Below are 18353 nucleotides of genomic sequence, written 5' to 3' on the forward strand. Positions count from 1 at the left end.
GTACCAGGGCCTCCAAGGTCACTGAATCCTCGAGCATCCCTGGAGGAAGAGAGCTGAACGCGGTAATAAAGAAGGTGTAGTAAGACGGAATTACTGCTCCACCTCCTTATAGATAATAGGAAAAAATTGAAGGTGAAGTGTCATCTAGCGCTGGCTGTTAGGGTGGGTACTAGCAATTATTCACATTAGCGTTTAATTTGCAGGTGATTTTCTAGATCAGGGGTGTCCAAACTACGGCCCGGGGGGCAAATGCGGCCCGTTGTCCATTTTGAATCGGCCCTCAGCTGGTTCTAAACTTATAATGGAGTATGACCCACAGCTGAAACTTGTGCTTTTCTTATATTGTACTTCTTTATTTATATATATATGTGTGTATATATATATATATATATATATATATATATATATATATATATATATATATATATATATATATATATATATATATGTGTCAACAGGTATTCATGTGTTAATAAGCGGACTTTTCAAATAAATTCAGTCAATTAAAACTTTTTCTAACAAATCTTAGTTGATTAAAAAAAGCCCAATAACTTCTCTACATACCAAGCTTGGAGTACACCCTTCATTTTTACTCTTATTATAAGCAATCTGAGGCTTCTGTTCTAAGGCATGAGCTGCCAACACTTTTTGTAACAAAATAAATGAAACCCTACTGAGAGCTGTGATGTAGGCTGTTTGTTTTCTTAAAGCATATTCAGGTTTCAAGCATAATTGACCTTAATTTGATTGATTTCGCTAAGTTATAACTTAACCTGTAAGGCAATATACCTCAGCTCTAGTGAGGGGCCCAACCTTTGGTATATTTTTCTATATGTGGCCCTCAGTGAAAAAAGTTTAGACACCCCTGTTCTAGATCAATCTGTAGCTCAATATCATTTCAGAAAATAATAAAACATTTTGAAAAACGTCCATCACAGTTGGTAATTCAATGTGATGCCTTTAAATGTCTTGTTTTATCAGTATAAAATGATTGAAAACATAAAAAAGCAAGTCATCTCATATATTGGAGGCTTAAACATGTCTTAAACAATAATATATCAAAACAGTTGGAATTTATTTTTCTGTATTCATCCAGTAGTTGACTTTTCATTATAGCTGTACTAGCCATTATTTACTGTATGTATCCATCATGTGTTGGTGGTAGTGGCTGTATGAGTCTGGACATTGGGAAGTGTAGTTGATTGGTAGTAGCAAGCAGTGAATACATTAGCAAGGACTAGTCAACTGCTCCTGGGGGGGTTAGCGGCTGTGAACGTGATCAAACAGGGGCTTGGTCTTTCTCAGTGAAAGTGTTTCTCTGTGTCCTTTTCACTCATCTTCTTTGTTTACCTGTCTCACTTCCTCTGCCTGTACTGGAAGTTTTATGTTTCTGTTCCTCTTTTCTTTTTAACTTCTAGCTAAGGTATTTCCATCGCAGACAGCTGTTGGACAACCCTGTGCAGGGGCGAGCAGTCTGTGCTGCTTTTGATGTGAAGAACAAAATCTCTAATCTTGACGCTGGAGCCAACAGTAACTCCCTTGAGCTAAACACAGACGAGCCTGTTGTTTCCTTAAAAGAAACATACAATGCAGTCCCACATACAACTAAGTCCCAGTGGTTGGGTCAAGTATTTTCATGGTGCTGTCAGCTTGAATCAAAATGTGAATGTTTGATCGGGCACATAACCAAAACAATGATATTATTGCATTTAATCTGTTCTTTTAGGGGTTTTTTTCTAGATATAACCAATGCTAGTGAGCTACATTCATCATCATAACATAAGGGTTTGATTCCCTATCTTTTTAAAGCTCTCTGTTCTTAAAAATCAGATTATAACAATCAATCACACACCGTCACTCTGATCGAAACCACTGGGGAGAAACATCTAGTTGGCTTCAAAGCTACGTGACAGCTTCGAGGATATCGCATTAAGGGGAACTCATCAAGGGGAACTCATCAAGGTGACACCATGACTTCTTTAATGATAACATTTGAATATGAAAACTGGCATGAAACCCATCTCTTACTTTACCAAACCAGCAAACCCCAATACACACACAAACACACGCACATATATATCCACGCACTCTGCTCTCCATTGGATTCCTGAGTCGCGAAAGGGACAGATGGTTGCCATAGCAACTATCTTTGCGCACAGCTAGGAATGTGTTTCTGTGCAAGCGCATCTGTTTCTCCCTGGCCGTCCACAGATCTGCCCTCGAGCACCGAGAGAAGAGAGAGGGAAGCATGTGTGCTGCAGGCGGGGGACTGGACAGGAGATTATATTAATAGGCCGGGGGCTGCAGGTAAGATAGCACATACCATGTGGCGGCTCTTATTTCACCTGTACCTGGGCACTTTAACTCCCACTTCCGCAGGGAAAAGTCCACAGAGAGCAAATAGGGGCTAAGAAGTAAGGCTGTAGAGCAAAAAGGCTCAGAGAAGAGGTGATATGTATGGATTTAACAGTGTGAATGAATTCCAACGAAAGCTGTTGACAGCTAACGGAAATGGAAAGAGGGTACATTCACACCTATTTCAGAAATACACAAATAACATGGAACATACAAACACATTAAGGTATGCCCAAGCAAACACCACACCTATTAGAAAGCAGCGACTGGAAAGCTAATGAAGACATCAGAGTGAATTTCACATTCCTCATGTGCACAGCAAGATCTTATCCGTGCAACAATATTTGGAGGTTTAGACATGAAAGCAGATCAGGAACTAGGGTGAAGAGTGGGTGATTCCATGATAAATGACCACAGACATGTTCCTGTGTTGTTGTTGTTACCATAGAAACGGTACCTTTGTCATATCCAGGCTCATTTGGCCAATGCAGTGATGTAAAGCACTGCTTAATGGCCAGATTTGATATTTATACATTATAGCATCCATGTAGTTTAGTACCTTGACTTGACAGGTATTTATTTCTAAAGAAACGGTGACTACACATTACTATCTTGTTGTTCCTTCCATAATCAGTTTCTCTATTTTATTTTTCCAAACATTTGACAAAAACAGACTCTTTTCATTTTTTCTTTATAATAATTGTTTTCTTTAGACCATTTAAATATGTTTATAGCTTTTTATTTCAAGTTGTTAATATGTATTTAATTAACTTTGTCACTCGTTCTCCTGCTGGTGATCAGCCTGGCTATTGTTTTCAATCATCCAAAGACATCATTAGTTTCAAAAACCTTTTTCTTTCTTTTAATAATACAAAAAACATATTTCAAATGAACACTAAAACGACATACAACATACACTCACCAATTATCGGTGGCTACCACCCTTAGTACATACAATTACTGCAAGAAGCTTTAGCTAACTCGTGTTATATACAGAGGACGCCTGAGGGTTGAATTTACAAGCTATCTCACAAAATATTCATAAACCATATTTATGGGACCACAAATTCCTTTTGTAAGCCATAAAAATCAGCTGATAGAGGACGCTAGCCAGTGTCAGCAGCAAAGTGCTGACTGGCATGCGATCAGATGTTTAAGTCACTGCCCTGCTGCTCCTCATGCCAGGGTGCCCTTGTTAAGAGCTAAGATGTCCATCTGTCTGTCCGGGAGGCGTGAACCCCACCCCCAAGAAAACTCATCTCATCCCCTCCTGGTTGCTCTCCAGCTCGAGTTGTTATGGCACAGAAACAGAGTTCCTGGTTATAATCAACTGTTTTCCTGCCTCAATGACGCCAGACTCCCATTTCAACCCTGAAATGTCACATCTGCAGGAGATTTTAGCAGCTCATCACAACTGATTATTACACACTCTATTTCACAGGAATGATACAAAACAGAGCTATAGGGACAACAATTTTGCATCCAATATATCCAAGATGAAGCAAGGAACCAGAACTAAAAGGTGTATCTAAGGTAAAACCTCCTATTTGGACTTGAAGAAATGCTATACAAATCTATTTCTCTAGCAGATCACCTACTTGGAGCTCCCAAAGAGCACAGACTCAGCAGAAGAGGCGGGCAGAGGGAAAGGCTGTTGCACTCTGTTGACCATTGTCCTCCTTAAGTAACAAAAGTTAACCACTAAGACCTCCCATCGCTATTCCTCTCATGTCTTCATCCAACCCTGGGGTGTTAGAGCATCGTCCTACTCTGGCGACAAGTCCTTACAGCCAGCAGAGGTCGAGCCAACACACACAGGTCAGGAAGCTAACGCTGCGCTTCTCAGTGGTAACAGGAAAAGGAGAGGCAAGATCAGAAAGCAGATATACCAGAACCAAATCTCAACAGAGCAATATCCTCGAGTAACCCTGCTTTTGACTGTGTGAGCAAGCAAGGGATAAAAAGGGGGAGAGGGTGTGTGTGTGTGACAAGGATAGATATGGAGGGGGGCGGGAGCAGGGAAATCTGGACCGTCTGCAGGATTACGGAGCAACCACTGACTGTGAAGTTAACAGAAAAGCAGCGCCGGAACCTAAACAAGATCTACGTCCGAGGAGCAGAGTGAGGATTAGCGTGGCAGAGAGAACACTGTGGGCGCCAGCAAAGCTATTTATTAATGACCTTAGCAATGTTTTTGCAGTGGAAGGCGAAATAACGGTCATAATTCTCCCCCATCCCTCTCTGTGTGTGTCAGTCTCTCTGCAGTGGTGTAAGAAGTACTCAGATATTTTATTTAAATAAAAGTAGAAATACTACGATGTAAAAATACTCTGCTTGCATGTCCTGTATTTAAAATCTTACTCACAAAAGTAAGATTTTAGTGACAAGTGACAAGTTTTAGTGATGCGTTAATGTGTTACTCATTTTGTAAGTAAGTAAGAAGTAAATTATTGGCTTCCAAATTGTAGTGGAGTAGAAGTATAACATATTATTAAATAAAAGTTCTCAAGTAAAGTACCCCAAAGTCTTACTTAAGTCCCATTCTTGAGTAAATGTACTTCACTACATTACAGCACTGCCTACAGGAACGGAACATGCCGAAAGTTACAGGATGAAATGAGGGATGAGCTTGCCAAAAACTTACCAGGGCAGTATGTGTCCAGGTCTGGGTTCTTGGCAGTGGTGGAGGTGTGTGTAGGGGAGCCAAGCTCTGATTGTGGAATGCGAGGGCTCTCCACAAACTTTGCTTTCCGCAGAGGGGCTGGGAGCAGAAAGCGTACACACATATAGAGACAAGAGAGGAAAACATGTACACACACACACACACACACACACACACAGACACACACACACACACACAAAAGATCAGCGAGATGGAAGAAAGAGAGGAGTGACAGGGACAGGACAGAAAAAGGGAGGAAGACAGAGAGCTTATGAGCTTGAAGAAGCACACTGATATAATGAAAACATCCTGAAGGCTTTTTTAAGCAGCTTTTATTTGCCTTGGGTCAAATAAAGCTCAAGTATGACTAAACAAGCTGCATGGGCAATCGGGAAGTGGGATGGGGTTAACCTATACTGCAGCAAAACCTCAACCAACCACTAACATGTAATAATATCACCATACCTCCTCTTTATATGATATTTCCTCTGTATCGGCTTGCATTTCAATCACACAAGATGGACATTCTGGCTGAAAAGATGGAGCAAAAAAAAAAGTACAGTTGTGTGTATTTGTCCAGCGTCATAATCACAGCAAGGATGCAAATTAGATCCATTTTTGGAATGTTCTCGCGCCTGACTCAAGCACAAAGTCTGAGACATCAAACGAGTCCCTTCGACATGAGATTCAGAGGGAGAGTGCGTTGAAAGCCGGGGGTGGTGGTTGTGACACGATCTTTTTCTGGGTGCTTGGTCACGGCACAGGGCTTGTAAGCACTGTTACCCAGACCAGCTCATGGTTACAGTATCAATGGTGCATACATTGTGGCAGCAGGCACAATATTTCACAGCAAAGAGGTGTTTATACCGAACAACACTTGTTTTGCCCACAGGGAGAGATGCCAAGTAATACTTAACCATCCATTCAATAGCAATTTTTTACTCAATACAACAGCTTTGGAAGGATGCATAGCAGACAAAAATTATATCATCTATTAGAGGTGTGACCGCCAGAGCAATACCCACAATCAGCATGTTTTGGGAAAAGAGCTGCAAAGATGAATCGTTTCGTTGTGAACTATTACTTTAACGCCATTTATTTTTGATAATTGATTCAGTTTAAGTTTTCAAGTATAAACATTCTCTAAATCCAGCTTATTAAATGCTAATAGGGCTGGGCACTATGACACAAAACTCATATGACAGTATTTTTCCAAATGATAACAGTATCACGGTATTTATTTATTTTTCAATGATTGGAAATGTATTTACATTTATGCGTTTGCAGAAAAGTTTGCACAATAAAATGGTTGTTATGTGGTACGCAGAGTTTGAATAATAGAACGGTTTCCATTTTGCAGTTGTTTCATGTTGTTAGTTCGACAACAATTGCAATACGTCTTTGTTTGGTCCACGTCAAAGTTTTTTTAAATCCCTAAAAACTCCAAACAACAGACACAGCTCCTTTCATAGGCACAAGTTCTAGCGCTGTAATCTAGCATGCATTTCGAGCGCCCTTCACCACTTTTTCAACAGTATTGCGGTATATGAAAAATTCACATCAAACGGTATAAAGTTCACGGTATTCGGTATGAAACGGTATACCGCCCAGCACTAAATGCTATCATGTTCTGGTTTGTTCACATCTCTATGACGGTAGACTGAATATCTTTGTTTGTTTCTTTGTTGTGGACATTACAAGACATTTGAGGACTTCTTGGGCTCTTCATAAAACAACATTCATTATAGCTGTCTGACTTTTTTTTTTACAGGGTACAACTAATGATTATCATAAAAGCAATCAACAGAGCAATCTTCAATGAAAATAATCATCAATTGCAGTCCTAATGAGAATAAATATTACTAGGCATATTATCTCTGACCTTTCTTACCTCTCTTTCTTGAAATTGCTACTTTAATGGAGGTGGATACAGGTCAAAGTGTGCAAAGAAATCTAGCTTATATCAACAAAAAAATGTTCATGGCTCATTGTGTGAGCAGGAATTAAGAATAATGTGTTTATAATTGGCTAATCTGGTTAAATGAGGATTTAGATTATGTAGGGTATGCTGCTACTGTTAACCATTCTTAGTATGGGTGAGTGCACATGTCCAAAGCTATCCGGAGCAGCAACACCGCGCTGAACTAGAGTGGTGTGAGCAGGAAGTCACAAGCAGCAGCTGAAAAACATTTTCTAGCAACAATGAACAGGCTTCATAACACTTTTGATTGGGGTTTATGTTACAGCTACTGCCAGTATAATGCATGTGTGTTTCTCTGTGTATAATGGGTTGGCAGTAGAGTTGTCCATCTGTCTATATACTGTATGTCTTAAGTGGTGTAACGTCAGACAGCAAACAGAGCATACTTCAGCAGCAGAACTGGATCAATGCAACATACAGTATAACATACAGTATGTTCAGTATAACAGAACAAATTGAATAGTTTTTGCAACAGGTAGCACAATCTTATCTTGCCATTTTAAAAGCATACTTTCAAACCAGTTTTAAGAGAATTGTCTTCAAATCATCAGGAACTCACTCTCTGATTTATTCGTGGTGAGTCTGATTTATTTTCCTTCAAATGCTGGTAATCTAATGGGGTTTAAAGGGTTTTATGATATGTATCACTGGTAGGATTTGCCATGCCATAAGGGAGCTTATAATCCTTCATTTATCTGTACAAGACCGAGAGTCTACAGCCATGCTGGCAGCTACATGTTAAAGCCATCATGCTCAATGAGAAGCGCTAACTGGCTAAACTGATATGCCATCTTTGTCGCTAACATGCTAAATTTGCTAACTAGCTCCCGACAAATGGTCGCAAGATTGATGGGAATGTCAGGTATTTGGCCAAATGTATTGACCTTAAAAGGTGTTTACAAATTGTGGTTAAGAATGTGTGTAGCTATTAGCTTATGACAATCCATTCAGTAGACTAAACGTTAAAAGAAGGATGGTCACTTGAAATCTTTAAATCAAGACTGAAAACCTACCTTTATTCATTACATTACTGCCTTCCCTAAAATTCAGCCTGGCTTATCACCTTTTAACGTTTATTCAACATTGATGTTTTTAATATTTAATTTGTATTATCGTTAACTGATTGATTGCTGTATGTTCTGTATTAACTGTAAAGTGTATTGGGACCATGCTTCGTGATGATTCTGCACTTTGAACACAAATTGATTGAAGACATTTGATTGATAGTTTTGCTGCTATATAGGCTTAGATTGTCGGGGGATGTCTTACTTCTTCCTTCCCTCTCTCTGTACCTGTCTACCCTCATGTTCCAAATAACCCACCTCCCCAAATTTTATTTTTGGTGTCTGTTTATGCCGAGATCCTGAGTCAGGGCTGTGGCTGATGCTGTGGTCCTGAGCCCTGGATCCAGAGTCTGGCCGTTCCTGTTTCTGTGGTCCTGCCTGATGCCCACCTTACTACTTCTTTGATGGCTGCCATAGGATTGCTGACATCCACCTGGACCCATCGTCTTCTTAGTTAGACACATTCATTCTCCAGCATTTTGGACTACCTATGTAGCAAATGTATTATCTCTTTAATTTAAACACGACATCTATTGCACTTCTGTCCATCCTGGGAGAGGGATCGCTCCTCTGTTGCTCGCCCCGAGGTTTCTGCCATTTTGCCCCCGTAACTCTGGGGTTTTATAGGAAGTTTTTCCTTGTACGGTGTGAAGGTCCAAGGACAGACGGGTGTCGTATTCATATTCTGTAAAGTCCACTGAGACAAATGTAAAATGTGTGATATTGGGCTATATAAATAAACTTTGATTGATTGATGTTGAGCCATCTCACAACAAACTGTGAGCATATCATTTTGAGTTACATCCTGATCTGCACCAAAAACAACGCACTTGTTCCGTTTCCCATGGTCCAACTTTACACCAATCCACTGCAATCTGTCGCCCAGATTTGAAATATTCTGCTCACTCACAAACACGCAATCAGACAAACAAAAACAAAATCTCCTTGGCAGAGAAAATAAAGAACTCCTTCAGAGCTATGAGTATGCGTCTAAAGTAGATGCCTGCCACACACAGAGTGTTAATATTGTGTTGGTTTGGTCTGGAGAGGACCCTGCTAATTGACCACATCCAGGAAGGGAGCCAGCACAGATGCCACAGTGAGAAACTCAGACTGACAGCCAGGAGGAAGAAGGGAGCAGTGGGAGTTCTCCACGACTGGACCAACTGCCATGAGATAAGCTCAATGTATCATGCCAGACAAACAACTCCAAACATTTTTTTTGTATTAGTAGCTATATAATTTGGCAAATATTCAATGTTTCGCTGGAATTGTGATGATAAAAATTATGAAAAAGATCCATACAAGTGATTCAATAAATATCTAATAGTTACAAATCTAACAAAGAGTAACACAATGTGCAAGTGAAGAAAAATGATCATAAATCCGTAGTTTAACCTTTGGATGCAATAATAAAATAAAGAAGTCAATGCATGGTACTGTACACATGTTAAGTATCACTTATATAAAATATAAACTAGTTATACATACATTTCTTTAAATATCCTGGTATTTTGATATTCTTAGTAATGGTCATAGTACTTAGTGCGTCTGCACAAGTGAAGAAAAGCAGGCACATTTCAGGATGTTATTAACAGCCATTGACCTTAAAAAAAATGTGTTTCCTAACCTTTCTTTCTGCCCATTCACAAATGAATTCCAGGGCAAACAGTATCATCAACCACTAAGAGACATTATCAAAATCTACACATATTCAACAATATTTCTCTAAACTTGAGTCCTGAAACATTCACATAGTGATGCCCATTTGTCAATTTCCATTTCAAACCCATAGTCCCTGTTTTATTTCGATAATCTGCTCTTGCACCTGCAGTGACAAACTTGCAACAGCTTGCGGTGGCTCGTAACAAGCTACGAAGAGCGAAGAGTCACAGGCTGAGCTTCCACGTGATAGAGTGCCGGAAAGAGCACCCACGGCAATTACGTCAGCTATGTCAACAGCTTTTTTACAATCTTAAATCTATGACAGTACACCTGCGCATCTCTTAAACTACTATGCTGCTGAACACCAGTCGTCATAGACTGTGCATAGAGACAATTTTCCTCTACAGAATATCAGTCTCTGGATAAATTACTGCAAATGGTAGATTACCATTTCTCTTGGTTTTTGTCTTCCTGATCTCACCTCTGTGAAAGGGCGAGTGAAGAGTAAATCCCTCTCTATATCTGCGGCTCCAGGAGACTAAATCCCAGGGACTTCTCTCCTGCAGTTCTGTTGTCGGTGTGTGCCAGGCTGAGGATGGGTGACGGCGTGATGGATGGCAGCAGGCAAATCCACTCCTCTAATGAGCTTATGAATAAATATCTCCGTCTGTGTGTGCACATGCACGTGGCTGTGAAATAGATATTTGTTACATGCTCTGGATGCAAGGGGTGTGAAAATGAGTATGCATGCGTTAGTATGCATGTGTGTACATTTGAGATTAGAGTGAGAACGGGGGGGGGGGGGATGCGGAAAGATTGGTGACAATGGACAGTTTACATTTTTTTTTAAAGGCTGATTTCTATTCCCTAGATTGTTGGCGTGTACACACAGCCTTTGGTGAAATCATCAACAATAAAAAAGTCAATCAAATCAAATCAATATTGTGATCCAAGTCCATGTGCAGAGTGCATAGAGAGGAGCGCTTTTTTTCAACACCATGGTCCCCACCAACACAACCTTTCATCATACACGACAAGATCTGAATATGAATTGGAGACTCTAATATGCAATGCACACTCTCTCATTTGATTTGCTGCACATAAGTGAACGATAAGCACGTGAAAGGAGACATTTCCATGGTGATGAAGTATTGTCTGAAACGCTGTCTCAGTTACATATGACCTCAGGCGCACACATATGCATACATTACCGTTACACGCACACGCACACACGCACACACACACACACACACACACACACACACACACACACACACACACACACACACACACACACACACACACACACACACACACACAGACACACACACACACACACACTAATGTGGGTTAGGACATACATCGCCCAGCTGTCTGCAACCCAAGCAGAGCTTCACAGAAAGCGAGCATGCGGCTCTGGTCACTATGGCAACAGCAGAGCACAGGGAAACGGCGAGTCTTGTCCATCTTTTCCTAGGTGTTGGTAACGCAGGGAGAGGGTGGTTTCACCGACACTAAAAGCTTCAAACTCACACCACATCCGCTCAAATGTAATCAAACAACCTTTTTGTATCGACAACTCTCACAGCCTTCCCCTCTTCACCTCGATCCAAGGAACTCAGCTTCAACTATACAAGCTGGAGCAACTGAGGCTCTTGTCCTTTGTGTTGTAGCTATCTTCAATCTCCTCTTGCTCTTTAAGGTGTTTTTATTTCCAAATGTGAGGACTTTAAAGATGGTTATATATTTGTTTGTTCTTCGGGATGGATATAGGTGATTTGGTTACTTAAAATTCACATCATTTTTAGGGATAAATTATTGATTATAAAATAATTAACTATTGATGTTCAGTGTGAAGAATTGTGACAGCTGTAGTGCCTTACATTAGACACATTTCTTAGAATATTATCATCTGAAATTTGCTTAAACAATAATGTTAATGTTACATTTCAATGCCTTTTACAGAATGCAGGACAAGTCTATATTCAACTTGTTTTATTTGCCCAATTGTCATGAGATTTTGGCAGAAATAATTAAGACTAATGCTTTGATGTTAATCTTTTAGACAGAGGAAGAAATTGCCCATAAACAGGCTTACTGACTAAATAAATTAATAAAGTCCTCCTTTTGAAGGGGAATTCAACCTAGACTACATTAACTGCTACATGCTTTACACGCTGACCAAACTAGATATATATATATAGACAGATACTTCATTGATCCCAAATTGGGAAATTATTTTGTCAGAGCAGCAGGGTTGTCAAGCATTAAGCAAGTTACACATATTTAAAAGATACAATAAGATACAAATGTGACAAAAATGAACATTAACATTAGCAGCAAGTATATACAAATTCACAAAAACAAGGACATATATCACTAGAGTATCTAAATAATACACAATACAAAGTGAATACTCTACTATATAAAATGTCACTAAGCTACAGTCATACATGGAAAATTTACTACACACACATATTGGCAGTGGATTATATATACATACTGTATATTTATACATATAACTATTGGTGGTCCAGTTGAATTGTGGGTAATGTAGGCACCAGATTTTGACTAGGAAAAAGAGCAGGAGGTGCAGACAGATTCTGCTGTCCATCGTATGTCTGACAACCTCAATGAAGTGCCAGGCATAATCCGTGCTGAGTACTTTTTAAATAAATGATATATCGACTGAAACGAGATGTGGCTGATAGTTAATGTGTGCCTGATACTGAGATCTTCAGATGTACCATTTTACATTACTTTCTCCAGTCTTAACGTACGGCCCGGGGCTAACATGTACACAGAGCCTACAGTGATCTGGCTCATGGACTACGGGTGATTTTGTTTGCTTGACTTGTTGAACAATGCAGACCAGATGTTGCTATGCAGCATCAAAACAGAGGCAGTCAGCAGCAGCAAGTGCAAGTCCATTAGCAAGACTGCCTCTCCCTCTTTTATATGTGAGGGTGTCTGCACATGCACACAAACATGGGTTTTTATCAGTACAGCCTTGGGAGGATTAGCCGAGCAAGGTGAGGCATATGCAGAATTTTAAGAGAGAGGGGCTTATTTTCGAAGAACGCTCATTAGCTGAACTCTCCCTCGCCCAAAAAGCTGTTAATTCAACACTTCATTTAACCTTATTTGGTGTGGATTAGACCACCAGCACTACATCAAGGTATATAACAGCCAAATCAACAAATGAGTTGGGAGGACTTAATTCTATGAGATTTTGTTGTTACGCTGTATTTCCATCAGCAAGTCACATTGAGTTTTCACAAAGCATTCAGCCGTCCAGCCTAGCGACAAGACAAGCTGTCTGGAATCTGATTGGCTAATTAAATATTTAGAGAACACCTTGACAGAGAGACATAGTTAGCTAATCCTCACACAGTGCATGTAAGGCTGATTTCAAGTTGAGACCAAGTTCGACTGACCAAACATGAAGAGACAGGACTCCGTAAAGCCAAGATGAAATTAAAAATGACTTTTCAACACTTGAGATCACATTCCTGGTCATATTGCTTACATATTTAGCAAAAGATGCCAAAACAGTTTTTATAATTTCTCCTTATTCAAACATCAAAATCCAATAATCTTTTCCCCTTTTATTAAAGCAAGATAGGTTCAAAGGTTCAAAGGTTTTATTTGTCATATGCACAGCAGATACAGCATATATGTTGGCAATGAAAATCTTATATCCCAGGCTCCTCAAACAACTCAACAAACATAGTGCAAATAACATAAATAAAATAATGCAAATATGACATTGGCTAGGGTTAGGGTTGTTTGGACTGCATTCTTAACTCGTGTGTGACAAGTATACTATTTTAAAATATTTTTGGGGCAAGAGAATGCCTTTATTATATCAATACAATGTTGGGGATGACAATGCCAAGTAATTCCGCAGGCAAGAGTCAAACCCACCTACTTGGCAAATATGGGCCGCCATGTTTCTAACCACTGAGCTATCTGATGGATTGTGAGTGACATAATCATTTTAGAATTTATAACCATCTCAAACAACACTACACTATCACTTCTCCACGTTTCCAGTAACAGCCTCCTGCGCATCTTTGTTTGTGTTATTTTAAATCCTTTACTGATAATACTAAATATGACGCCCTATTTTCACTTCATGCTGAATATACGGCCACTTCAGAACTATTAAGCCGGTTTTTTGCATGACAGATGCTCCACACTCTTTAGACTTAGCACATTCTTGACTTCATTTTTTGCCCACAATGTTGAAGTCCCATGCTGTTCTATGTGGATTGGCAGGGTGTTTACTTAGCTAATTTGGAACAACTGGCATGTGCTTTCAAGTTTTGAGGACAATCAGACTCATTATGTCAGGACACAGGTTAAAAAAATCCAGAGGTTGAAGAACAAGCCAGGATCTGACAGACTTTTCTAAGGACCTTTTTAAGAACCAATATGAATGAAGCAAAATGTTATAACCGCATAATCAAGAGTACTGTTGATAATAATTGCTTAAATGGCCTTCTTGCTTTACATTATTTTAGGTAGATCAATAGTGTACTGTTGTATCAAATGTTGCAACACAGGGCTACTTATTTGCTCCGAGCAGCTTTATTTTTATCATTCCATCCCTTGTGTAAATATGTACTTATGTCCATCCTGCAGGCTTTTTGTGCAGCTGTCTACTCCAGTGAACAAATCCTTCATTCCTGAAGGACCCTGCCCTCATGACTAAGCTTCCGAAGCACAGCTATTGTTAACACTGAGCGGTTCAGACACTGTAAACTTAACTTTCTTATAGTTTCACTCCTTCAGTGGCAGGGGACAAGGAAAAGTGTGACTGAACTTTCTTACATTGAGCTCAGCAGGAGGCCTTCACTCCTGAGGCGGAATGATACCAGCAAGCTGTAACGTTTACGATAGCACTTTAAGAAAGCGAGAGTGGCATAATTTCCAAGGCCACCACTTGATACAGTGGCCTAATAATAGCAAGGCTGCCTCGACCTCTGTCCCTGATGGATCTCAGCCCCTACAGTGGCTATTTATAACTTCCTAACTATAATCAACTTCTTGCTCGTCGTTGAGAAAATAAGACAAAGCATGAATCTTCTAAGCTATTTTAGATACATTAGTAACTAGCATTTGGTTATCAAAATAGTTTTAAAACTTGTGGAGATGCTTCAGATAATCTGGCACTATTTTTAGCAAAAAAATATAAGTCCTCCCCCAACAAAATGATTTCATGTCTGACATAGGCTGTAATCAATTTTTACTCTTATGTTACCCAGTAGGTAGCAGACTGATTGCGACGATACAAAGTCAAAGCTGGGTAACCCGACAAATGCCTTCATAGCGGCTTAGTACCCTGAAATGACTGAGCAAATAAGTGAATAGCACACAGACGAGTAGTGAATTATAAAGCTGAGGCTGGTGTCATTGTGCAGTCCTGTGCAGCAGTGTGTAAGCGTTTGGATACGCTTGGACACACATACACCCACAATAACACACTTCTTTAAGCCTCCGCGTGTATCTCACAGAGAAATGTTTGCTCAGCTCTCCACCACCAGCATTCGCAGAAAGCAGTGAGGTGGTATATGTAACCCACTGCTCTGTTTTGTAAGCAAATCATTATTATCGCTATTTATAGCACACTGCGGGTTTCTCTTTTCCAGTCCACAGCTCTTTTTTTCCAGAAGGTACTGCTAAATATCCAGATAAAACCAGGCAACACAGGCCCACTGTAAATAAAAATAATAGTTACATTTATAAAGCAGCTCTCATTCAAAGTTGTAGTCTTGTGCTTTGTGTTACAAGAGAATTGAATAGAATTGCAATAGTTATTGTCCCAAAGTAAAAGTTAATTAAATAAGAGGATTATAATATGGAACGATAAAACAATCAGTAGCAATGCAATAAAAAAAGCTAAATATGTTAATAGAATTTCATTGGAGAATTAAAACCAATTTGTTCTACAATCAAAAGGCAATTATTCCACAAAATGATAGCTGTCACTTTTCATTTTGTAAAGAAAGAGTAATGTTGAGGAACAAAGACATTGGAGGACATCTTTAAAAATGTGTTTGTTAAAGGTCTTAACAAGGTATTTAGTTTAGCTCCTGAAATCTTGTATTTTCACATGTTCTCAAGTTTCTCTGTATATGTTTAAATGTGTTTGGCAAGTTAGCTGAATACTTATTTAGACTCTCTCTACTTAATTGTTTATGTTTAATATTTAGTTTTAAAGATTTCTCGGCTCTATGCATTGATGAGCGTTCAATCATCCTACAGTGGTAAAAACATTTTGATGAGTGAAATCATATGCAGGTATAAAACAGAAAAGGACCAAAAATGGTTCCTTGAGGAACGCTATATCAAGAAACACAAAAAGTATGAAAGAAACAAGACAGATACTCTTTTGATGCTATGGACAGGCACTTTGTTAGCACTTACACTATTTCTGAGTTCTCGATTACTTTTTGCAGTGCAGTGTTTGCTTAATAACCAGTCTGAAAATGTTGCAATATGCTGTTGTCATTAGATGTTTTGGTGCATGGTTGAAAAACAGTTTCTCTTCAGAAGTTTATTGAAAACAGGAGGATTACAAATGGGTCTGTAATTGATAAGGACAGCACTGTCTTGGTTACATTTCTTTGGCAGAGGGTAAACAGTATGTTAGCTGTTTTGAAAGCTTTGGGGGAATATATCTAATTACAGGTTGTTACCTGCTATAAACACACACGGGACGCTCAAGAACACAAGAGGATGACTTCATCTTGCTAATGGCGACACTAACTGTGTCTTCTATCATCATAATACAAGATTGTAATTCTAGATCCCAGGGAGTCGTTACGGAGTTAGGCAATACTGCCTCTCTAGATGAGTCATTCAAATTTCAGAAGTACAGTTTGACTGTAAAGGGAACAGACCTACAAGGCAATTGTTTAAAAAATAAAGCAGAAAGCAAGAGTTGCTGCATCACCTGATAGACCGGAAACGATGGAGGAACATGACACTGACCAACTAGATTTTTACAACTTCATAATTAGATTTCTTTAACCTTTTGCAATGAAAAACAAGTTAGGGATTTCAAAGGACAGTGATGGTGCCAATGCTTGATTTATAGACGAGGTGTCGAGTATAGTACTGACTGTGCCTACACGCCAATAGTCAGTCAGCAGGCTTTTGTAATTAGGATTGAGTAATGAAACAAGCCTGCAGATGCATCCAAAATCAGGCTCTGTACCATTATCTAACGGTGAATATAGCCCTATAATCTACTGGGTAGAACATTAACATCACATTACTGTTGGGAAGCATTCAATATAGTGCAGCTAGGGCTACATTTTATACACTATATGTCAGGTTAAGAGACCCCTAAAAACTGACCAATGAAGGTTGGATTATAGACTGTCTGTCATATTTATTTCAGAACCTATCCCAGCCCTAAAAGGCATTTGTCTGACACACGCTGAAGGGTCGTAAAAGAGGGAAATTGAGCAATTATATAAATCAATATCCCTCTGATCCACTGCACTAGGGTTTATTTGGCTGATTTTCAGACATTTGGGCCACATTGGTTGAGAAGCCAGGCACTGAAAATAAAGGTTTACCTGACCGGTCTGGTGAAAATATGATATTATAAACAGTGACATACAACTACAAGACACTTGAAAAACTCCGGAAGAATCAGAGATGAGAATAACCTTGAAAAACACACTTTCACCGGGGGTTCTCAGATAGTGCAGACTATGTTGTCAATTAAAAGCTCTATAACTGTCTCAAACAAGAATTGAAGTACCTATATCTTTCTGTGCTAGTTCAATCGCTATTTTTAAAGTTTCTTTCAGGGCCCACAGACTCAAGTACATGAAAACGTAATGAAAATACAGAAATACATCAAGTAACAAGAGGAGAGGATGCGATTGCAAAAACCATTATCAGCCCTTATTAGTTAAATGGAAAACTAATCATTAGGGTCATTACACGTTTTGAGAAAGGAATTATTCAGCCTTTAAAACCAGTCCTTTGAAAGTCTGAATCTCAGAGAGTAGAGCTAAAAAGGAAAGCAAGAGAGAAGTCGCTCTTGCCAGACAATCATTACTCCGCTAAAACGTCTACAGAGGGAGAGAAATAATACAAAAATCCTTGTGATATAACCATAAAGGGAAGCTGTACATCTCCTTGGAAAAGACCTCATTCGTTCTACTCCACCAGATTCAAATAACCCCAAGAGGGATCTTAAAACTCAGCAGTTCTTCCACCTTGGACACAATCAACAAGGCTATTCATCCACCCCGAAATGGGAGTTATTATCTTCACTGCCTGATGCGTCCTGAATGACAGCTGACAAAGTAAGCTCAACAAAGCACTCTCCAGGTGGTGATACTAAGTGGTGTGAAAACTGGCTGTGGGCGCCTCATCAAAAACCATTCACCTGAGACCAGCAATAGCAGCTGCTGATGAGTTGCTTGTGTTTTGCTATCAGACATTGTTATTGAGACATTCTGTTCCGTTCACACACCAGCTAGCATTCCCCTGGGATGAGGTAGGGAGGCAGGTAGCCTGCAGCACTGGAACCGGAAGGAGGAACCACATCTCAGCACATGACGGAGTGATTCTGGTACACAACAACAAGCAGCTGCTA

The 18353-nt window shown here is 39.5% G+C and overlaps 1 protein-coding gene across 6 annotated transcripts in view; it reads right to left on the reverse strand.

Annotated features, from left to right (window-relative positions):
• tanc2b (tetratricopeptide repeat, ankyrin repeat and coiled-coil containing 2b) overlaps positions 1-18353 on the reverse strand; it is a 141168-nt gene that overhangs the window by 45308 nt on the left and 77507 nt on the right. For 4 of the 6 annotated variants that reach the window (XM_063894055.1, XM_063894056.1, XM_063894054.1 and 1 more), the window contains one exon: positions 5000-5116. The exons of 1 other annotated variant lie outside the window; for it this stretch is intronic. In XM_063894055.1, the coding sequence (XP_063750125.1) occupies positions 5000-5116 (117 nt within the window). Of the gene's footprint in view, positions 1-3953; positions 4163-4999; positions 5117-18353 lie in introns of those variants that run through there. One more of the 6 variants, XM_063894060.1, reaches the window with a different exon arrangement.

The sequence above is a fragment of the Eleginops maclovinus genome, chromosome 10 (genome assembly GCF_036324505.1).
Source record: "Eleginops maclovinus isolate JMC-PN-2008 ecotype Puerto Natales chromosome 10, JC_Emac_rtc_rv5, whole genome shotgun sequence".
NCBI lineage: Eukaryota > Metazoa > Chordata > Actinopteri > Perciformes > Eleginopidae > Eleginops > Eleginops maclovinus.